The sequence below is a fragment of the Oncorhynchus keta genome, chromosome 34 (genome assembly GCF_023373465.1).
Source record: "Oncorhynchus keta strain PuntledgeMale-10-30-2019 chromosome 34, Oket_V2, whole genome shotgun sequence".
Lineage (NCBI taxonomy): Eukaryota > Metazoa > Chordata > Actinopteri > Salmoniformes > Salmonidae > Oncorhynchus > Oncorhynchus keta.
Window position 1 is genome coordinate 24,424,868 of NC_068454.1, and position 24,096 is coordinate 24,448,963.

Below are 24,096 nucleotides of genomic sequence, written 5' to 3' on the forward strand. Positions count from 1 at the left end.
TCTCGCTCTCTTTCTCTCTCTCTCTCTCTCTCTGTCTCTCTCCAGATGCTATTGGACAGTGTTGAATGGAGCCTGCAGCCAATAGATTCATGCACCCTCATCAGCTGGGACAGACACACACACACCACAGGACAGGCAGTAAGGCAGTAATCACAACAACACAGCCCATCATAACTTCTGAATCCATGTTGGGAGAACTGTGTCTCAGACTAGATGGAACATAAATGGAATGGGATATCTTCAAAACACTAGGCTTTGCCAAAACCACACATTGTATCATTGCAGTAAAATACATACAATCACACACACACAACTTTGTGACAAACAACCTTCAATGAAACTAAGTCACAAGATGACATCACATTAGTGTGTTTTTCTGTCTCCAATAACTACCCTATGTCTGTATTCTTTCCTGGGGCCATTCTGGTGGACTGTGTGTGTGTATGAGTGAGAGAGACATGACATGACATGACTCACCCAGTCACCTCAATCCCTAACCCTTAATGTCAGCTCAGTGATTCATGTCCCCTCCCATGACGCTACCCTAACTCTAACCCTAACCCACGATGCCACACAACAAAGCTGATTCTCCCTACATAGACCATCTGGTTCTATAAACAAATTATACACTGCACAAATCTGACTTTGCGGCCCCCAAGAGCTAGAACGCTGGTAGGAGCAGTAGGCCTCAGTATGGATGGGATCCTGAAGACGTAGAGGTGCAAATGGTAACAGCTATACTAGAAATACTGTTGTGTGTGTGTCGTTCTTTCAGTGTGTTTGGGAACATTCACCATGTCAGACACATTTAGTTTCCTCCACACATTCTCTCCATCCTCTCAGATCCCCGTGTTCCAACCATCCTCTCTTCACCTTCTCAGCAAACATAGAAAAACATTCACCAAAAACAGGGTATGCAAACATAAGCCCAAAACAGTACAGTGCATGAGGGTACTTTTATAAACACACAAATCCCTAAAAGGGGTGCCTAGGAGGACAGAGTGCAGTCCTTGTCATTCAGTAGCCTGGTATGTCTTCCAATATAAAGCCTGCCTCAGGTGTCTGCTATGAGGCAATGTGAGGACTGGCTCCCTGATGTGGCCTTTTAGGAACGCTCATCTCATCTGCAGGTGTCACACACACACACACACACACAGGCTGTATCACAACCGGCCGTGATTGGGAGTCCCATAGCACGGCGTACATTTGGCCCAGAGTTGTCCGGGTTAGGGCTTGGCCGGGGTAGGCAGTAATTGTAAATAAGAATTTGTTCTTAACCAACTTGCCTAGTTAAATAAAGGTTAAATAAAAAATAAAAACACCTCTTCCCCCTCAGGAGGCTGAACAGATTTGGCATGGGTCCTCAGATCCTCCAAAAGTTATACAGCTGCAGCACTGAGAGCATTTTGACTGACTGCTTGGTACGGCAACCGCTTGGCATCCGACCGCAAGGCGCTACAGAGGGTAGTGCGTACGGCCCAGTACATCACTGATGCCAAGCTTCCTGCCGTCCAGGACCTCCATACCAGGCAGTGTCAGAGGAAGGCCCAAAACATTTTCAGATATTCCAGCCACCAAAGTCCTAGACTGTTCTCTCTGATACGGCACAGCAAAGCAGTATCGATGCTCCAAGTCTGGAACCAACGGGACCTTAAACAACTTCTACCCCCAAGCCATAAAGCTACTTATTAGTTACCCAAATAGCTAACCAGACTATCTGCATTGACCCTTTTTGCACTAACTCTTGACTCCTCACATATGCTGCTGCTACGGTTTATAAATCTATCCTGTTGCCTAGTCACTTTATCCCTACCTACAGTTGAAGTCGGAAGTTTACATACACTTAGGTTGGAGTCATTAAATCTTGTTCTTCAACCACTCCACAAATTTCTTGTTAACAAACTATAGTTTTGGCAAGTCGGTTAGGACATCTACTTTGTGCATGACACAAGTAAGTTTTCCAACAACTGTTTACACACATATTATTTCACTGTATTACAATTCCAGTTGGTCAGAAGTTTACATACACTAAGTGCCTTTAAGCAGCTTGGAAAATTCCAGAAAATGATGTCATGGCTTTAGACATCCACAGGTACATCAATTGGAGATGTACCTGTGGATGTATTTCAAGGCCTACCTTTAAACTCCGTGCCTCTTTGCTTGACATCATGGGAAAATCAAAAGAAATCAGCCAAGACCTAAAAAAAAAATTGTAGACCACAAGTCTGGTTCCTCATTGGGAGCAATTTCCAAAGGCATGAAGGTACCACTTTCATCTGTACAAACAATAGTACGCAAGTATAAACACCATGGGACCACGCAGCCGTCATACTGCTCAGGAAGGAGACACGTTCTGTCTCCTAGAGATGAACGTACTTTGGTAAGAAAAGTGCAAATCAATCCCAGAATAGCAGCAAAGGACGTGGTGAAGATGCTGGAGGAAACAAGTACAAAAGTATCTACAGTATATCACAAAAGTGAGTCCACCCCTCACATTTTTGTAAATATTTGAGTATATCTTTTCATGTGACAACACTGAAAAAATGACACTTTGCTCCAATGTAAAGTAGTGAGTGTACAGCTTGTATAACAGTGTAAATCTGGTGTCCCCTCAAAATAACTCAACACACAGCCATTAATGTCTAAACCACTGGCAACAAAAGTGAGTACACCCCTAAGTGAAAATGTCCAAATTGGGCCAATTAGCCATTTTCCCTCCCCAGTGTCCTGTGACTCGTTAGTGTTATAAGGTCTCAGGTGTGAATGGGGAGCAGGTGTGTTAAATTTGGTGTCATTGCTCTCACACTCCCTCATACTGACTGGTCACTGGAAGTTCAACATGGCACCTCATGGCAAAGCACTCTCTGAGGATCTGAAAAAAATAATTGTTGCTCTACATAAAGATGGTCTGGGCTATAAGAAGATTGCCAAAACCCTGAAACTGAGCTGCAGCACGGTGGCCAATACCACACAGCGGTTTAACTGGACAGGTTCCACTCAGAAAAGGCCTCGCCATGGTCGACCAAAGAAGTTGAGTGCACATGCTCAGCGTCATATCCAGAGGTTGTCTTTTGGAAATAGACGTATGAGTGCTGCTAGCATTGCTGCAGAGGTTGAAGGGGTGGGGGGGGTCAGCCTGTCAGTGCTCAGACCATACACCGTACACTGCATCAAATTGGTCTGCATGGCTGTCGTCCCAGAAGGAAGCCTCTTCTAAAGATGATGCATAAGAAAGCCCGCAAACAGTTTGCTGAAGACAAGCAGACTAAGGACATGGATTACTGGAACCATGTCCTGTGGTCTGATGAGACCAAGATAAACTTATTTGGTTCAGATGGTGTCAAGCGTGTGTGGCGGCAAACAGGTGAGGAGTACAAAGACAAGTGTGTCTTGCCTACAGTCAAGCATGGTGGTGGGAGTGTCATGGTCTGGGGCTGCATGTGTGCTGCCGGCACTGGGGAGCTACAGTTTGTTGAGGGAACCATGAATGCCAACGTACTGTGACATACTGAAGCAGAGCATGATCCCCTCCCTTCAGAGACTGGGCCGCAGAGCAGTATTCCAACATGATAACAACCCCAAATACACCTCCAAGACGACCACTGCCTTGCTAAAGAAGCTGAGGGTAAAGGTGATGGACTGGCCAAGCATGTCTCCAGACCTAAACCCTATTGAGCATCTGTGGGGCATCCTCAAACGGGAGGTGGAGGAGTGCAAGGTCTCTAACATCCACCAGCTCCGTGATGTCGTCATGGAGGAGTGGAAGAGGACTCCAGTGGCAACCTGTGAAGCTCTGGTGAACTCCATGCCCAAGAGGGTTAAGGCAGTGCTGGAAAATGATGGTGGCCACACAAAATATTGACACTTTGGGCCCAATTTGGACATTTTCACTTAGGGGTGTACTCACTTTTGTTGCCAGCAGTTTAGACATTAATGGCTGTGTGTTGAGTTATTTTGAGGGGACAGCAAATGTACACTGTTATACAAGCTGTACACTCACTACTTTACATGGTAGCAAAGTGTCATTTCTTCAGTGTTGTCACATGAAAAGATATACTCAAATATTTACAAAAATGTGAGGGGTGTACTCACTTTTGTGATATACTGTATATCCACAGTAAAACGAGTCCAATATCGACATAACCTGAAAGGCCGCCCAGCAAGGAAGAAGCAATTACTCAAAAACCGCCATAAAAAAAGCCAGACTACGGTTTGCAACTGCACATGGGGACAAAGATCGGACGTTTGGAAAAATGTCCTCTGGTCTGATGAAAAAAAAATAGAACTGAATGGCCATAATGACCATTGATATGTTTGGAGGAAAAAGGGGGAGGCTTGTAAGCCGAAGGACACCATCCCAACCATAAAGCACAGGGGTGGCAGCATCATGTTGTGGTGGTGCTTTGCTGCAGGAGGGACTGGTGCACTTAACAAAATAGATGGCATCATGAGGCAGGAAGATTATGTGGATATATTGAAGCAACATCTCAAGACATCAGTCAGGAAGTTAAAGCTTGGTCGCAAATGGGTCTTCCAAATGGACAATGACCCCCAAGCACACTTCCGAAGTTGTGGCAAAATGGCTTAAGGACTACAAAGTCAAGGTATTGGAGTGGCAATCCCAAAGCCCTGACCTCAAACCTATAGAAAATTTGTGGGCAGAACTGAAAAATGCACCCAACTTATTGTGGGAAGCTTGTGGAAGGCCACCTGAAACGTTTGACCCAAGTTAAGCAATTTAAAGGCAATGCTACCAAATACTAATTGAGTGTATGTAAAATTCTGACCCACTGGAAATGTGATGAAAGTAATAAAAGCTTAAATAAATAATTCTCTCTACTATTATTCTGACATTTCTCATTCTTAAAATAAAGTGGTGATCCTAACTGACCTTAAACAGGGAAGTTTAACCAGAATTAAATGTCAGGAATTGTGAAAACTGAGTTTAAATGTACTTGGCTAAGGTGTATGCAAACTTCCGACTTTAACTGTATAAGTACAGTGCCAGTCAAAAGTTTGGACACACCTACTCATTCAAGGGTTTTTCTTTATTTGTACTATTTTCTACATTGTTGAATAAATATATGAAATAACACATGGAATCATGTGGTAACCAAAAAAGTATTAAACAAATCAAAATATATTTTAGATTTTAGATTCTTCAAAGTAGTCACCCTTTGCCTTGATGATAGCTTTCACACTCTTGGCGTTCTCTCAACATGATTCATGAGGTAGTCACCTGCAATGCATTTCAATTAACAGGTGTAAGTTGCCAAAAGTTCATTTGTGCATTTTCTTTCCTTCTTAATGCGTTTTAGCCAATCAGTTGTGTTTCGACAAGGTAGATGTGGTATACAGAAGATAGCCCTATTTAGTAAAAGACCAAGTCCATATTACAGCAAGTACAGCTCAAATGTGCAAAGAGAAAAGACAGTCTGTCATTACTTTAAGACATGAAGGACAGTCAATCTGGAAAATTTCAAAAACTTTGAAAGTTTCTTCACGTGCAGTCCCAAAAACCATCAAGCGCTATGATGAAACTGGCTCTCATGAGGACCACCAGAAGAAAGGAAGACCCAGAGTTACCTCTGCTGTAGAGGATAAATTCATTAGAGTTACCAGCCTCAGATTGCAGCCCAAATAAATGCTTCACAGTGTTCAAGTAAAAGACACATCTCAACATCAACTGTTCAGAGGAGACTGCGTGAATCAGGCCTTCATGGTCGAACTGATGCAAAGAAACCACTACTAAATGACACCAATAATAAGAGACTTGCTTGGTCCAAGAAATAAGGGCAATGGATATTAGATCGGGAGAAATCTGCTTTTGTCTGTTGAGTCCAAATTGTAGATTTTTGGATCCAACTCCCTTGTCTGTCAAACGCAGAGTAGGTGAACGGATGATCTCCGCATATGTGGTTCCCACCGTGAACCATGGCGGAGGTGGTATGATGATGCTTTGCTCGTGACACTGTCAGTGATTCATTTAGAATTCAAAGCACACTTAACCAGCATGGCTACCACAGCATTCTGCAGCAATACGGCATCCCATCTGGTTTGCGCTTAGTGGGACTATCTTTGTTTTTCAACAGGATAATGACCCAACACACCACCAGGCTGTGTAAGGGCTATTTGACCAAGAAGAAGAGTGATGGAGTGCTGCATGAGATGACCTGGCCTCCACAATCACCCGAACTCAATCCAATTGAGATTTGGGATGAGTTTGACAGCAGAGTGAAGGAAAAGCAGCCAACAATTGCTCAGCATATGTGGGAACTCCTTCAGGACTGTTGGAAAAACATTCCAGGAGAAGCTGGTTGAGAGAATGCCAAGAGTGTGCAAAGCTGTCATCAAGGCAAAGGGTGGCTGCTTTGAAGAATCAAAAATATATTTAGATTTATTTAACACTTCTTTGGTTACTACATGATTCCATATGTATTATTTCACAGTTTTGAAGTCTTAACTATTATTTTACAATGTAGAAAATAGTACAAATAAAGAAAAACCCTTGGATGAGTAGGTGTGTCTAAACATTTGACTGGTACTGTACAAATCTACCTCAATTACCTCGTACCTTTGCATATCAACTTGGTACTGGTGCATTGTGTATATAGCCAAGGTGTTGTTAACAATTGTGTATTTCTTCCTTGTGTTATTATTGTACTCTCTGCATTGTAGGCAAGAGCCGGAAGTAAGCACTTCATTGTTCATCTACACATGTTGTTTTCGAAGCATGTGACAAATAACATTTTACTTGATGACACACAGGGAGTGGAGCGATGCTGCACTCTGCTGGATCATAAACGTAGATGTGATGTGTGTTACATGAAAATTCAAATCTATGAAACTTTTTAACCAACATTTCAACAGACTCAACAATGTATGCAACATAATAAACTCAAAACTTGATTCAGTAAAAAATAAATACACTTGTGACTTGTTTAATAAGGACATTCATTTTCTGATGCTAAATATTTTGCTATGCTGTGCCCTACTGAACACACCCTGTATTGGTTTTACAGTGCATTCGGAAAGTATATTGAGACCCCTTGAATTTTTCCACATTTTGTCACGTTACAGCCTTATTCTAAAATTGATTAAAAATAAATAAATAATTGTCATCAATCTACACAATACCCCATAATGACAAAGCAAAACCAGATTTTTTTGCTAATTTATAAAACTTAAAAACTGATATATCACATTTACATAAGTATTCAGACCCTTTACTCAGTACTTTATTAAAGCACCTTTGGCAGCGATTACAGCCTCGAGTCTTCTTGGGTATGATGCTACAAACTTGGCAGACCTGTACTTGGGTAGTTTCTCCCATTCTTCTCTGCAGATCGTCTCAAGCTCTGTCAGGTTGGGTGGGGAGCATCGCTGCACAGCTATTTTCAGGTCTCTCCAGAGATGTTCGATTGGGTTCAATAGCGGGCTCTGGCTGGACCGCTCAAGGACATTCAGAGACTTGTTCTGAAACCACTCATGTGTTCTCTTGACTGTGTGCTTAGGGTGGTTGTCCTGTTGGAAGGTGAACCTTCGCCCCAGTCCAAAGTCCTGAACGCTCTGGAGCAGGTTTTCATCAAGGATCTCTCTGTACTTTGCTCCGTTCATCGTTCCCTCGATCCTGACTCGTCTCCCAGTCCCTGCCACTGAAAAACATCCCCACAGCATGATGCTGCCACCACCATGCTTCACTGTAGTGCCAGGTTTCCTCCAGATGTGATGCTTGGCATTCAGGCCAAAGAGTTCAATCTTGGTTTCATCAGACCAGAGAATCTTGTTTCTCATGGTATGAGAGTCCTTTAGGTGTAGGGAAGTAGGGGTTAGTAAGCATGACTCCCAGCTGACCTTGATGCAGTGGGCTCTCTCTGTGGTTGGCCAGCGCTGCAGAAGGTGGGGCCAGTGGGCCTTCTTCAGATAATAGTTGATCAGCTCTACTGTTGGAACAAGTTCCGCCTCCGTCACACCTTCCACTGTCTCTATGGCAACAACAAACAATGTCTCCCTCCACATACTTTGGCATCCTATAAAAGACAAACATACAAACGCACGCAGATCAATAGAGTTATTTGAGAATATTTAAGACATTTTACTGGCTAACTCTTTGAACTGCTTTAAGACATCCTACCTGCAAGTCCTGGGCAGGTCTTGTGAAGCTCTCCAGCTCCAACCATTGGTAGAGTTTCTCTGGCTCATGGACAGGAGTGGGGAGGAGTGAGCCAGTCAGAGAATAGTATCTCTACCAGTAGAGGCTGCTGAGGAGAGAACGGTTCATGAATGGCTGGAACGGAGTAAATGGAATGGCATCAATCACATGAAAGCCATGTGTTTAATGTATTTGATACCATTCCACTAATTCCGCTCCAATCTTTACCTCGAGCCCGTCCTCCCCGATTAAGGTGCCACCAGCCTCCTGTGATCTTCACTGACAAGTCACATGCTCATGATATCCAATCAACCCTCTCACCAATACCAGGCTGGGAGTCAGGACCAACACACACAATCATCAGACCACACAATATTAACATACAATCATCAGACTCCTCACAGGCACACACACAATATTAACACATACAATATTAACACACACAAGCACAGTGGCCCCATTTAGACACCATGGCAGGCTGGTACTGAAAACACACACACACAGACAGAGATGGGATCCCATAATTCTGTAGATTGACATACTGAATGCTAATGTGTGAAAGCTATCAAAGTCGTTGTGTTATCTTGATGTTCTCGTTGTTGACTCCAGCGTGGGCAATGGACTGGAAGCATCCATCTATATTGCCGACCTCAGCGGTCAGATCTCTGACAACTTCAGAACCTCAACACGCCTGTCCACTGTCCTGTACCCCACAGGTCCACCTAACACACACACAATAATCACAATTACACACATACACAATAATCAACACACACGCTAACCACAACACACGCTACATAGCAGCATATGATCCTCACTTGATTCAAGAGGTAGTGGTCCAGCCTTTCCTCAGAAAAGTCTGTCATTTTCACTATCTAACTCTGAGAACAGTTCATCTCTGATCTCTCCACCAGAATTTAGGGGACTGACTGGGGCTGCCGAATGAGTGTGTGAGACCCGTTTTCCTGGCACTATGGTCTGGCTGTCGAAAGTGTTCCACCATCATTTAAAAAAAAAATACTATAGAGCTTCCATGAGCCTTTGAGCCACCATGGTCACAACGGCATGATCATAGGTGGTGTGTATTCATTAATTTGATTCTGTTGCAAAACATTTAGTCGGTTGCAAAATATTTTGCAACAGAAACCGTTTTTCTCTCAAACTGAAAACAAGTTTCTATTGGACAAATTCAGGTAGGTCCCTCAATTTTATTTTGTTTGCCATTCTTGGTTCCTAGAATAAACGGCTAATGGTTATCGTTGCAACAGTCTGAATAATGAATACACCCCTGGCCCTGCTCTGAACGTGCGGTCTGAAAAGCCCAAATAAGGGTCAGTAAAACAATGAACTGTGGATCTTTAGAACCCACGAAGTGCAAGGCAGAAGGACCTCCAGTGCCTCAGGACCCATTAGCACTAGATCCCTGGCTGAGGTCAATAGGGGTTTCCTTTGGAATGGGAAAGAGGTTAAACTTACTTACACGGCTCAGAGTTAGTCATATAGCTGTGAGGTCAGAAATTACACAGGAGCAACGTTCAATACGTTTTTAAGTTCGGAAAATTCAATTGAACGGAAACGGTGCTGTACTGAACAACCAGATGAAAAACAGGGAGGGGTTGTGGAATACTGTCAGCATGGCCACTGCCTTTTAAATACGTCACTCATTGCTTCAAGCCACACCTCGCCACACTCACCAAACGGGAGCAAACGTACCTCAAAGTCTGTTCAAGAACATTTTGGTGTAAAGTGTCGTTCAAAATGTAGCAAGCATTCAAGCAAACTAAAAAAACTTGTGTTCCAGGTCTGAATCAGTCTCTGATTAGAATCAAAGAATATATAGTACATCAGGGGTAATTAATCCAAACAATTATAAAAAGTTTCTATTGGAGAAACGTTTTGCAACAGAATTGGCGTAATGAATACACCCCTGCCGTACTGACCACAAGGTAAAGATTTAGAGAAAAAAAAGGGGGACCTTAACCGTTAGGCTCCTACATAAAGAACATTAGACAACAGGTGATTTTCTGGTTTCCTTTAATAATCAACATATTATGTACAAAGTCAGCCAAATAATATTCTACTACTGATCAAGGAAATCCTAAAATGCATTTGTTATTAAAATAGCTAAAGATTACATCAGTTAATATGTAGAGAAATGAAAACATTTAGAGTGGATCCTACAAAGACCTGATAAGTTTGTCTTCTCAATGGAGAGACCTGGTCGTCTGCCCGTCACTAAAGACACACCTGACCATCATATTACTGATGTGTGTATTTGTGTGCCCGTGTGTGCTGAGGCCAGACCGAGCAATTCACTTAATTACAGGTTAAAATGTCACTAAAGGAACCATGAGGTGGAAATATTATTACTTAACACAATAAAAAAAGGAACAGAAGCTTAACATTAGAAAGGGTTGACAAAACATTGAAAATATGTTCCTATATCATTTTGCTTCAGTCATTGTCCAGAGAGCTCTGTCTGAGCAACGTGTAGAAGCTAGGGATAACCACACTGCAATCCGTCCAATGACACACAAGAACACTCAGGTCAGTCTGTCCAATGGGACACAGGATCACTGACGTTTCAAACACTTCCCCAGACAGCTATAGTACTGATGGGAGGGGTTGGGGAGGGAATGATTGTCCAGAGAACAAGGGCTGGCAGTATCTGATGAGGTTCCTGCTCTATAACCACAACAACCTTGACACCTGGTGATGGTATCCATGGGGAGTACCTCTGATGCGCCCCAAAGAAAGTTACTGCGGAATAAAGAGAAAAATGTATGTTACTAAATCACTCTACTACTCATCATTCATCTAATATGGGTGAATGTTTGAATGTATAGTGGGTGAATGCTAGAATGAAGCTTGGGAGTTCTTACACTTAAGCTCTTGCCACAAGGCTTCCTGTCCTCATCCTCGTCATCAGACACATGCGGCTTCGCTATGGCCATCTCCTCTTTACTTGCCGCTATCATCTTACATTTCTACACACACAGAATGATATTAGAAACGTTAACAAATCATTGTGAAGTCAACACAGTCAGAATAATACAAGAGAACACCCCAAACAACACAGTTGTCTTCACATTTGAGTCTTGTCGTGCTTGTAACCTTAAGACACTACATAAAACATCTGGAACCGGTTGACTCGTCAGTAAGATGCAGGTTCATTCTCTTCATGTTTGTAACCTTTAAGGATACTTCGTGATTTTGGCAATGAAGTCCTTTACTTCCCCAGATCAGGTCTCTGCATCCAGTATGAAGTAAGTTAGGGGGGCGATGGCATCTACTAGCGTGCTGGCAGTTACCATAGACTTCCAGGCATGACGGTAACACTAGTTAGCAATTGCACAGTTAGCAAATTCCTTCAAACTGCATGCAGAGACATAAAAATGGTATCCATAAGATCATGATTCTGGGGAAGCAGATAAAGGGCTTAATTGCCAAAATCATTACATAAAACAATACAGATGGGAGTCTGAGCTAAAGTTTGACGCTTGCTGTAATACATCATGGGGGGGGGGGTCTACATCCACAATTGATAAAGTAAGTCTTTGTTATTACATACAGTACAAGTCTCTTGTAAGTCTTACCTCAGTGAGCTCTTTGATGCTGTAGATGTTGGCCTGCTGAGTCACCTTCCTCTTCACCTCCTCTATGTGGTCCAGGTTGAGGGGGGGAAGGGTTGTTTGGGGAGCCTGGCTAGGAGGGGGCTTGTTGGTGATGGTGGGGAGGGGAGCCATCTGGGGCATGTTTGACATCTGGGCCATGTTGGTGAGGGCTGCAGTCATGGTGGCAGCTTTCATACTGGCCATGGCAGCACTCATGGCCATATTGGACATGTTCATGTTGGGCATGTTCATGTTGGGCATGTTCATGTTGGGCATGTTCATGTTGGGCATGTTCATGTTGGGCATGTTCATGTTGGGCATGTTCATGTTAGGCATTCCCATGCCGGGCATGTTGAGAGGCAGGGGCAGGGGAAGAGGCAGATTCAGAGGGGTTGGGGCTGGGTTGGGCAGGGGCAGCTGGAGGATGGCCTTGGGTCTCAGACTCTCTGGAATGGGCACACCTGCTTTAGCACACATGGCTGCTGCATTGGCCTTTGCTATCTCCAGTAGCTGGTCTTTGTCTGTGAAGAGAGAAAGGGGAGAAGAAAGTGGAGAATAGACATCTGTCAACAGTGGTATTTTAGACTACATATTCACACCTAATCTGTTCTAAGGTGCCTAAAACAGCCACCATTAAACCGAGGGTACTTAACTATGACAATACATTGGATTGGTGTATGTATATACGGAGTGGCTGCGGATCCAAGTTCTCTGGAATCCTCTTCCCGACAGCTAAAGGTTCTAAGCTTCTGCGCATGTGTGGGATTCTCTACTTTACACCCAGTCTCTGCTGTACTTGTTCAGCTGTCCAGAGAACAGGCTACTCTGGCGAATGGTGCTTGTTTAATAAAGTTTGATCAAATCTGAAACAATGTCTGCTAGACAGCATGATAGTATTCTACATAACAGAACCAAATATAATAGCATAGTAGAACGTTACTGTAAGACTAAAAACACCCTAAAATATTAGAAACTTGGTGTGAGAATTCTCACATTCAAGTTTTACTGATGAAACGTCCATGCAGCATCAATTAGTTTCATGGGGATATGCATTTAGATCTTCTTGAGCTAGCAACAGTGTTGTTTGAAGTAACCTACAGTATTGTTTTGAATGTATAGTGAGCGAAATGTATTGCACATTTTTGTTAAAATGTAGCATACCTGTGTTTGTTTCAATCAAAGCACATATTTTGCCTAGTGGTGCACTCGGTTGAGTTTTGGCTGCATGAGAGAATTTAGACCATTCGCACAATCCTCCAAAAATCTCGTAAGAAATTAGGTAATTATTTTTGTCTTACAGTAACGTTATACTATCCTATTATATTTGGTAAAACACTATCATTATGTGATCTTGCAGACATTGATTCCGCTTTCGCCAGACTAGCCTGCACTCTAGGCAGCTGAACAAGTCGAGCACAGATTGTGTGTAAAATAGAGAATCCTGCACATGCGCAGAAGCTTCGTAGCTTAAGCTGTCGGGAAGAGGGTTCCAAAGAACTCCATACTTGTAGTCTTACCCAGCTCAGTGAGACGAGGAGGGGTCTTGCTGGCACTGCGGCGGGTTCGAGATGTGGACCGGCGCTTGCGGAGGATGAGGATGGGTGAATGGCTTGGTTCCCGTTTCCATCGGTCGCGGCGGTCAAACGAGCGATTTCGCATGATGGGCCGGCGCCGTCGCGACACGGACCTTCTCCTCCGGCCTGGAGAACGAGACTTGAGGCGTTTGCGCCTGTCTGTGGATTTGGACCTCTTCCTTCTGGCCGGGGAGCGGGACTTTGAGTGCTTGGTCCTGGACTTGGAATGTGACTTCCTGCGCCGTGCCGGTGACTTAGAGCGTGATCTCCTGCGCCAGACAGTACTTCTGGACTTGGACCTCTTCTTCCGTCTGGCAGGCGGGGAGACAGACTTCCTTTTCCTGGATGGGGACTTGGAACGCCTCCGTCTGGAGGTAGACTTGGACCGGGAGCACCTCCGTGAGGGAGAGGTGGATGTCTTTCTGCCGGCAGGTGAGTGGGACTTCCTGGCAGGAGATGCTGATTTTGAGGACTGACGTTGTTTCGAGGATGATGCCTTCTTGATGGAGGATTTAGAAGATGATACCCTGTAGCGACGATCAGCACAAACGGTCTCTGGTGACACAGACCTGGAGATAGCATGCTCATCTGGCTCTTCTTCAGAGGAGCTTGTTGGGCTTCTTGCTCCCTTTGGCTCTTCTGCTGCGGAGTCGTGGTCTTCAGATGGAATCTCAGAGCTGCTCTCGTCAGCCTGCCCAGCCACTGGCTTGCCCTGTATGATAGAACTGGAGGGTGCAGCCCAAGGGAGGGGCTTCCAGGGCCCTGTTGCAGCTGTTGCTAAAGCCTCCCCAACAGACTTGGTAGGTGGTTCATCATTCACAGTCTTGTCTGCAGTATGTTTGACTGATTTCAGAGACTTCAGGTCAGTAGACCTGGATCTTGAGCGTTCTGGGGATACGCTCTCAGATTGCCTGTCGCTTAAGAAAGACCTAGATTTCGATATGTCTCTTTTGGGCGATTTTGACAGTGAACACTTGTTTCTTTTCAGCGATTTGGATTTAGGAGTACAAGACCTGTTACATGGGGATGGTGATCTTGATGGTTTACTGCGTATTGGGGATCTGGACTTTGTCCTGCTCCGCTTTGGTGATCTAGAAAGTATTTTCTGTACTGGTGAACTGGATTTCCTGCAGCTCCTGGAGCGGGACTTGGTGTTCTTGCCTGTTGGGGATTTGGACAGTGAGCCTTTCCTGTTCCTCTTCAGGATCACGACAGAGCGGGACCGAGTACGCTTGCCTTTCCTGACCGGAGACCGGGACCGTCGTGTCCTGGGGGGGGACCTCTTCCTGTGAGACGGGGAGCTGCTTTTGGAGCGCCGGCCTCTTCTCAGGGACCGGGAATGACGGAGCCGTCTAGATTTGGAGCGTGAGCGGCGAGTCAGCCTCACAGGCGAGCGGGACCTCGAGGGTCTACAACGACGAGGGGGGGAAGTTCTGGTCCTCGACCTCCTGACACGACCACGAGGCCTGGACTCAGACCGCCGCCCTCGTCTTGGAGACGGAGACAGTTTGCGTCCCCCCCTGGGGGACAGAGGAGACGACTTGCGTCCCCTCCTGGGGGAAAGAGAAGGGGACTTGCGTCCTCTCTTGGGGGACTTGCGTCCTCTCCTGGGGGACAGAGGAGACGACTTGCGCCCTCTCCTGGGGGACAGAGGAGACGACTTGCGCCCTCTCCTGGGGGACAGAGGAGACGACTTGCGCCCTCTCCTGGGGGACAGAGGAGACGACTTGCGCCCTCTCCTGGGGGACAGAGGAGACGACTTGCGCCCTCTCCTGGGGGACAGAGGAGACGACTTGCGCCCTCTCCTGGGGGACAGAGGAGACGACTTGCGCCCTCTCCTGGGGGACAGAGGAGACGACTTGCGCCCTCTCCTGGGGGACAGAGGAGACGACTTGCGCCCTCTCCTGGGGGACAGAGGAGACGACTTGCGCCCTCTCCTGGGGGACAGAGAAGGGGACTTGCGTCCTCTCCTGGGGGACAGAGAAGGGGACTTGCGTCCTCTCCTGGGGGACAGAGAAGGGGACTTGCGTCCTCTCCTGGGGGACAGAGAAGGGGACTTGCGTCCTCTCCTGGGGGACAGAGAAGGGGACTTGCGTCCTCTCCTGGGGGACAGAGAAGGGGACTTGCGCCCTCTCCTGGGGGACAGAGAAGGGGACTTGCGCCCTCTCCTGGGGGACAGAGAAGGGGACTTGCGCCCTCTCCTGGGGGACAGAGAAGGGGACTTGCGTCCTCTCCTGGGGGACAGAGAAGGGGACTTGCGTCCTCTCCTGGGGGACAGAGAAGGGGACTTGCGTCCTCTCCTGGGGGACAGAGAAGGGGACTTGCGCCCTCTCCTGGGGGACAGAGAAGGGGACTTGGGTCCTCTCCTGGGGGACAGAGTAGGGGACTTGCGTCCTCTCCTGGGGGATAGAGAAGGGGATTTGCGTCCTCTCCTGGGTGACAGAGAAGGGGACGTGTGTCCTCTCTTAGGAGTCAGAGAATGGGACTTACGTCCTGTCCTTTTAAGGGACTTAGACTGTTTCCTCTTGGGAGTCATGCTCTTTGAGAAGGATCGAGACCTGCCCCTGCTAGACACAGGCAGACCAGACAATTGCTTGGGGCTTAGTGAACGACTGCGGCTTGATATGGACCGCTTGGAGCTTGTCGAACGACTCACACTCGATCTGGCTCTTTTAGTGTCCGTCAGTGACTGTGACCTTGACCGTGAGGGAGCATGGTTATTCACCTTTGACCTCTGCCCTGCGTTTGTCTCCTCTCTCTGGCTGCCTTGCTTGGGGATGATGTCCGGAAGCTCCTGGGAGTGACTGAAGCACCTGTCGCTCCGTGAATCTTCTGCCTTTATGACGGAGACGGTCTGTTCCTCCCTGTCAGCAGGGGGCGCCATCTCTTCTGTCTTTTCTCGTGCATCCGCAGACTGCTCATCCAAGGTTTGACACATTTTCAGAGATCCCTCTTTTTGGCCGAGAGTTAGACGTAGGGAGGACACATTTTCCTCTTGTCTGGCCTTAGACAGGATGGGAACTGCTTGCACATCCGTGCCAGCTGGCTTCTCCTCAGACTCAGAATCTGACCCTGACATAGATTCGCTCTCTGATGGGGAGTGTAAAGGTGAGTTCTTCTCCTGCTTCTCTTCCCCTTTTCTCCTCCTCTTTTTCTTCTTTTTCCCAAAATGTCTTTTGTGTTTTCTGGCTTTAGCATCACATACCTCAGGTTTATCTGCTTGAACCGGTACACAGGCATTAGCAACAAATAACTTTAGTATCTGTTAATTTCCTACACCCGAACCCAGAGCCACACTCCTTACCTGTGATCAAGCCCTTTGTTGTCTCATCTTTTGTACCTGCTGCTGCATCAGGAGCCACAAGGCCAGCACTCCTCAAGCTAAAAACATCAAAGAAAACATTTATTATTACAGCAAATATTCACAATCGTCCCAGTAGTATAAAGACAAACAAGAGCCTGTTGGCTGATTAGTGCAACATTTCTGCTGCTTTGTCTCCTATATTCCAGTGAGGAAACCATCTAGGGGTGACCAGGCACAGCACAGGTCTGGGTGTAATGGGCAGAGTCTAGCAGTGAGTGCATTCAATTATTTGGCCCATGTTACTCTGGTGGGAGGAGTATGCGCCGGGTAAAAAGTAATTGCATTTGTTTTGGAACTGCGCTGCCTTCCGGGTGTGAGCCAGATGCCCTGCTCTGGCTGATGGCGAAGTCTTCTCAAAACAAAAGGGACATAGGTTAAGCATGTGCACAGCAGTTAAGCTTAATCTAACTTCCTCATTGTTGTGGTTCTAACAGGAGGAATCAAACAATGTTCTGGGTCTAATGGGAGGAGCCTCACCCTGCTCTGGTTCTGACTGGTGGCTTCTCTACGTCGGACTCTGGGACCGACTCTGAGCTGGTCTCCCGCTCTCCCTTGCCACGTTTCTTCTTCTTCTTTTTGCCCTTGTGTTTTTTGTGCTTCTTGTTCTTCTTGTGCAGCATCTCACTTCCTTCTTTTGCAGACGTTTCCTCTAGAGTGTGTTCACTCTCTGCTGCCTCATCCCCACCTGCACAGATTAACCAATCATATTCCTTATTTACAGATTAGCCAACCACATTCTTTAGTCACAGATTAACCAATCGCATTTCTTTGTCTGTATAAATTACGAGTTTGGTGAATTTCATCAGCAACATGCAGCAGCACAATACATTCCTAACGAAAGGTGGCCAGGAAGAGAATTGGCAACCTCTGGTGTGTGTGTCATTGGCATTTCATGATCTAGCCAATCCAGCTCGAACCTCCAGCGGCATAGCTATAGCTATCTTGAGGTCGAGATGATAGTCTACCGAAAGCACGGCAAAGAAAATTTCAACAAACATTTACTTGGGGCAGGGTTTCCTCTAGGTTCACTTAAGTGTTGCACTGCTCCACGGCAGAATAATTTCTACCACACCAAAATAAATACCAAACATAGTTTCAATAAAGTTCTGTAAAGCACATTCACTTTTCTTGGTAAAAAAAACAATCTGTCTGGGTTCAACACAGTTCTAAAGGTTATTTAGCTCTGTGAGCTGTGGCAGGCAGCCTACAACTCAAGAAACACCCGTGCCAGGGACCAGTATACGAGTGACCAGTGCACAATACAGAAGCCCTGCGGCTTGAAACACAATTCACTTGAATCCCCTCAGAGTGATCCTGCATGACAAACTGCAAGAAAGGTAAGTTAGGTTGTTTAACTAACGTTAGCTAGCCAACTAGTAAACTACATAAGATAGATACAACCTAAAAACAAACATAATTTAGCTCTATAATATTGCTGCCACAATTGTAATGGCAATTAGCTAACAAATATCCAAAAGTATGTTGATGATAGAAACATGATTAACTAAAGTTACTAGTCTAGCAAGTTAGCTAGCTAGTTTGTTTGGAACTGTATAAAGTGCAAGCAAGATAGCTACATTCATCGGTTAATGACAGCTTTGCACACTCTTGGCATTCTCTCAACCAGATTCATGAGGTAGTCACCTGGAATGCATTTCAATTAACCCCTCTGCGCACGGAACCCGCTAGCGGGCTGAAATTCCACAACATACAGTGATCGCTACATAAATAGTCATATTAAACATTCATGAAAATACAAGTGTCTCACATGTATCGAAAGCCTAGAATCTTGCTAATCCAACTGCGTTGTCAGATTTAAAAAAGCATTTACTGCCAAAGAATATGATGCGATTATCTGAGCATAGAGCCCCATAGTGTTTTTTTTTTTAAAATCAGCACAGGCGTAACATAATCACAAACTGCATTAAAATAAATTGTTTACCTTTGACGATCTTTGTCTGTTCGCAATTCCAATGCTAATTGTTACACAAAGAATGATCCTTTGTTTGATCAAATCCATTTTTATAGCCTAACACGAAACATTTTGTGAACCGCTTGTGTCGTGAATTCCGTCTCATTCCATTTTTGACGACACATTCCAGGTAAATAACCCACACAGAACGTGACTTTTCCAGTCATGTTTGGTTTCACTGCAATCAACTGGTTTGTTTGTAACACAATCAAACATGATGGGCCATTTCGCGGGATGTATTGACTGAAAGAAACCGATTTGAAGACAACAAGTCATGACATCATTGTGCACCAATGATTTGCCCGCTGTTTCGTTGATTGACTGTCTTTTAACCCAATGACCACTGATTGTCTTGAAATCTAGCTGGGTAGATAGCCAATGAACTGAGCTAAACGGCAATACGCCATGTTTATGTGTTGCAAGACCAACCCATGTAGTAAGCTCCAGCGTAAAGTGAGTCATTCGCTATTTAAGTTTCATACCGGAAGGAGAAACACATGTTACGCACTGCATTGTTTGGTGAAACCGCAGATTCAGCTGTTTATATATCAGTCATTATGGCGACTAAGTCAGGGAAAGCTAAATCTAAGTCTAGATATACAGATGTATACACAATTTTAGAATAAATTGATTGGGAAGGTGAGACAGAGATTCTTGTAGGACGATTCATTTAGAGATTGTGGAGGAATATTTTTTGAACGGGAGAGGACATCGTTTTGGACTGGTAAGTTCGTATCATGCTAATGCCCTTGTTTGAAATTAATAATATAAAATATTATTTGTGATTTTTTTTTAATTTTAGAAGTAATATATAAACATGTAATGTCATGAAATGTGAGAAGCATGTGTCTGCCGCCCCACCCCAACCCACATGAAATAGCCTATTTGAGGCTGTTGAGGAAAGGGCAGGACCACATCAATGGCCAAAGTGAAATGGAGACAGCAGATTCAGCTGGTCTGTTGTAATATAATAAAGACAGTAGATCTAGCTGGTCTGTCATAATATAATAGAGACAGTAGATCTAGCTGAAATGTCATAATATAAAAGAGACAGTAGATCTAGCAGGTAATAATAATATAATATATTCAACCTTCAACTCTCTATATATATCTGTTTATTATACCTGTTGATACAGAGCTCATGTGAAACTATTCTAACGGAACATTTTCTTTCACAGTGACACTGACTCCGAATAGGAGTCTTATCCGGTGTCCTGTGTGAATTTAAGTATGCTCTCTCTAATTCTCTCTTTCTCTCTCTCGGAGGACCTGAGCCCTAGGACCATGCGTCAGGACTACCTGGCATGATGACTCCTTGCTGTCCCCAGTCCACCTGGCCTTGCCCCTGTTCCAGTTTCAACTGTTCTGCCTGCGGCTATGGAACCCTAAACTGTTCATTTTTACTTGAGGTGCTGTCCTGTTGCACCCTCTATAACCACTGTGATCTCCACCAGGTACAGCCAGAAGAGGACTGGCCACCCCTCATAGCCTGGTTCCTCTCTAGGTTTCTTCCTAGGTTTTTGCCTAACCTGTAAGAGGTTAACAGGTGTGCCTTTGTTAAAAGTTAATTTGTGCAATTTCTTTCCTTCTTAATGCATTTGAGCCAATCAGTTGTATTGTGACATGGTATGGGTGGTATACAGAAGATAGCCCTATTTAGTAAAATACCAAGTCCTTATTATGGCAAGAACAGCTCAAATAAGCAAAGATAAATGACAATCCATCATTACTTTAAGACATGAAGGTTAGTCAAACATTTCAGGAACTTTGAAAGTTTCTTCAAGTGCAATTGCAAAAACCATCAAGCGCTATTATGAAACTGGCGCTCATGAGGACCGTTAGGCTTAATTTGAGATTTTGGGTTAAAACCTCTGTCTTTGTGAGACTAAATGGATGATCTCTTTATGTGTAGTTACACTGTGAAGCATGGAGGTGGTGGTGTGATGGTGCTTTGCTGGTGACAGTGTGTGATTTATTTCGAATTCAAGGTACACTTAACCAGCACGGCTACCACAGCATTCTGCAGCAATTCACCGTCCCATCTGCTTTGCGCTTAGTGGGACTATCATTTGTTTTTCAACAGGACAATGACCCAACACACCTCCAGGCTGTGTAAGGGCTATTTTACAAAAAAAGAGTGATGGAGTGCTGCATGAGATGACCTGGCCTTCACAATCACCTGACCTCAACCCAATTGAGATGGTTGGGATGAATTGGACTGCAGAGTGAAGGAAAAAAGTAGCCAACAAGTGCTCAGCATATGGGAAATCCTTCAAGACTATTGGAAAATAATTCCTCATGAAGATGGTTGAGAGAATGCCAAGAGTGTGCAAAGCTGTCATCAAGGCAAAGGGTGGCTACATACTTTGAAGAATCTCAAATATAAAATACATTTAGATTTGTTTAACACTTTTTTGGTTACTACATGATTCCATAAGTGTTATTTCATAGTTCTGATGTCTTAACTATTATTTTACAATGTAGGAAATAGTCAAATAAAGAAAAACCCTAGAATGAGTAGGCGTGTCCAAACTTTTGACTAGTACTGTATATACTGCACATTTACACATGCAGCCCAAAGCGGGAGGTTTAAAAAATACATATTAGCCACCAAAGTTTCTGAGCATGTCTGGGCATGGGTGTCTGTTTCCAGTTGCTGGTGAAACTCTGATAACCAGAGAATATTCAGAAAGATATTAAATCCACCTTTTGTACTGAGTGAGGCGATACCTCGTCATTTTAGTTGCCAGACATATCACATTTCCCAACATCTAAGCTGGAGCTAGTTATTTCTAAAAGACGTGGCCATGTGTATAAATAGGTGACAGCACACACACACAACCCAAACAAAGATCTACGTCACACACGAGAAGCATCTCTCACTTGTATACAAAACGTGGATTTAATATACTTCTGAATATTTCCTAATTATTGGAGTTCCACCAGCAACTAGAACCAGGCGTTTATAAAACACTGGTGCTTTCCAAATTAGAATTTAAGAAGCATTGCCAAGTAAAATTTTTTTGGTCATGAATTTCCCGTATTTAGGTATAACCCTCTGTGAGAATAACCATCCATCGTATTACAGGCATATTTCTATAGTAAATCTTGATAACACACCTTGCCGAGTGTCCATTGCACATTTCATTTTATCAGCTCTGTGTGGGGGGGTGAGTGATGGCCTGAAAACCTCTGGCCACTAGCACAGTTCTCCTGGCCCTCGTCTCTCACTCTATAAGGAAAAACAGTACAGTTACTCCAGGGCACTCAACAGGGATGTGTTTATTAGTCAGATTCCGTTGTTAAATGTTCCATCTGTTGCAAAACTGTTTATAGGTCTACTCTGAACTGAAACCTTTTGCAACGAAAATCAGTGTTTCTATTGTACAAATTCAGGTAGGTCCTTTCCCTTATCTGTGGTTCCTACTTTCTATAATAAACGGTTTCCATTGCAAAACGTTTTGCAACTGAATCTGACTAATGAATAACCCCTGCCTGTTTCAGAATGTCAAGACAATACAAATGAATTACATTACTACAAACAGCCATGAATGTCCTCTTGGTTACACTGAGTGTGGGCCCACAACAAAAAGAAACACTGCAGCAGTATTACATAACCAATGACCCACTTACATGCAACCTTTTTGTAATCGTTCATCTCAACTGGCAATAACACTTGTTCTGTAACGTTAGATAAAAACAACTGTGCTGAACACTTGCTAAGAGTTAGAAATGTACTTTGCTGGGCAGCTACATAGCAACCAAAGTAAAGTAACGTTACCCCGCTAGCACTAACGTTGGCTAACGTGGCACGCTAATGCTAGCTAGTTATCAACGAGAGGATTGTGTCGTTTTTATCCCACCCAATGGTCCAAAAAAAGTTAAGTCTTAAGCGTAACAATTTTGAAAAATTGTGAACTTTAAAATGACTAACGTAGCTAGCTAGTTTTCCCACTACGTGTTACCTAACAAAGACACGCCGTATCAGCACCCGCGGCCTCATTCATTCGACTAGTTTAGCTAACAGTTTGTAGATTACTTAACTCATCGCACAAAACCAACAATATGTAATGCAGACAATCGATGCTTGCGCTATAACGCATATGCACACCGTTTTTTGTGTGTTTTTTTTTTTACCTATGTCTCCAATTCCTTGAATTTAAATTGTCAGGAAATCCAGCAACGCCTGTTTAATGGTAGTCGCCATCTTCACAGGACGCCATGATAGTTTGGGGAGACCCAGTAATCCCAGAATGCCGTCCTGGGCGGCAAATTCCTAGAGGAATCTCCATGGCAACTCAGAGATGAAGGCTCTTCTTTAAAAATCAACAAAGAATAATCAAAGAAATCATACATTCTATTATTAATTCGACCAATATATTATATTTCTATGACAGAGGCATAGGGCACAGGGGCTATATAAATAGACACTTTAGCTGAGACAGGTTGTCATTTTTTTTCTCTACAACCCAATATGTAGGCCTATTCTATACAGTAGCCTATATACAGTGTATTGCATTGGGGCTTGGGGCAGAGTAAAAAGCCATGGAGCAGACCGTGTGACACAATGTCCCTCAAAAAACAAAACATATTTGTTTAGTAGAGACCTCAATTAATAATTACCACCCCAGTTTAGCTGAGACTAAACCAGGTTTCCATCCTACATTATATGCAAGTAAAGTAGGCCTAAAAGAGGCCTGGTGGAAACAGCACATTTGCCAGTAAAATTTCCAAATGTTGACAAAACAAAATACGCTAGATAAGGTGGGTTCTTTTTGTGTAGATAAAATACATTATACAAGAACAAATGTTGATATAATATGTTGTGTGGTCCTCCCACTTGACTTTGTCAAGCATGTAGTTTATTAGGCTACATATGAAATATGTTATGATGAACTTCACGGTGGTGAAAATTGCACGCTGTTTAGTTTGATGCTCCTTTCCAAGAAATATCGAGGGTCTTATTCTGGTGACATGATGTCGATGCTTGACTGTCGTTTGACAATTAAAAATAATCTCTCTCTTTTGTCCATAATAATCTTATCATGTATACTATTGGTTTTATATGCAGTGTAGCCTATCTGCGAGCTGTTGGCTAGTGCAGCGCCAATACCGGTGGGCGCATTTACTAGCCTGTATAAGGCAACATTTTTTGAGACAAACCATCAGTGGAGTTGAAAATGAGATGGAAACCAAATGAACTAGTATTTTTTATTCGGTAGGCTACTTGGGAATGTAAACACAGCATGCGCTGACCAACTGGCAAGTGTCTTCACTGACTGTCCTTAACTGAGTCTGTAATACCAACATGTTTCAAGCACACCACTATAGTCCCTGTGCCCAAGACTAAGGTAACCTGCCTAAGGTAGCCTGCCTAAATGACTCCCGACCCATAGCACTCACGTCTGTAGCCATGAAGT

The 24,096-nt window shown here is 44.2% G+C and overlaps 1 protein-coding gene across 2 annotated transcripts; it reads right to left on the bottom strand.

Moving 5' to 3' along the window:
• Positions 1 to 10,169: 10,169 nt before the first annotated feature.
• LOC118366838 (serine/arginine repetitive matrix protein 1-like) lies at positions 10,170 to 22,949 on the bottom strand. 2 transcript variants are annotated; one of them, XM_052493487.1, is made up of 8 exons: positions 22,814 to 22,949; positions 21,797 to 21,908; positions 17,182 to 17,389; positions 16,645 to 16,721; positions 13,284 to 16,556; positions 11,749 to 12,287; positions 11,035 to 11,139; positions 10,170 to 10,912 (listed from the first exon to the last, which is right to left on the bottom strand). In XM_052493487.1, the coding sequence occupies exons 2-8, from the start codon at positions 21,822 to 21,824 to the stop codon at positions 10,910 to 10,912; spliced, it is 4,233 nt and encodes a 1,410-aa protein (XP_052349447.1). In that variant the 5' UTR covers positions 21,825 to 21,908; positions 22,814 to 22,949; the 3' UTR covers positions 10,170 to 10,909. The 2 variants fall into 2 exon arrangements, with proteins under 2 accessions (XP_052349447.1, XP_035605481.2); XM_035749588.2 differs by having other exon boundaries at positions 13,284 to 16,559.
• Positions 22,950 to 24,096: the final 1,147 nt, after the last annotated feature.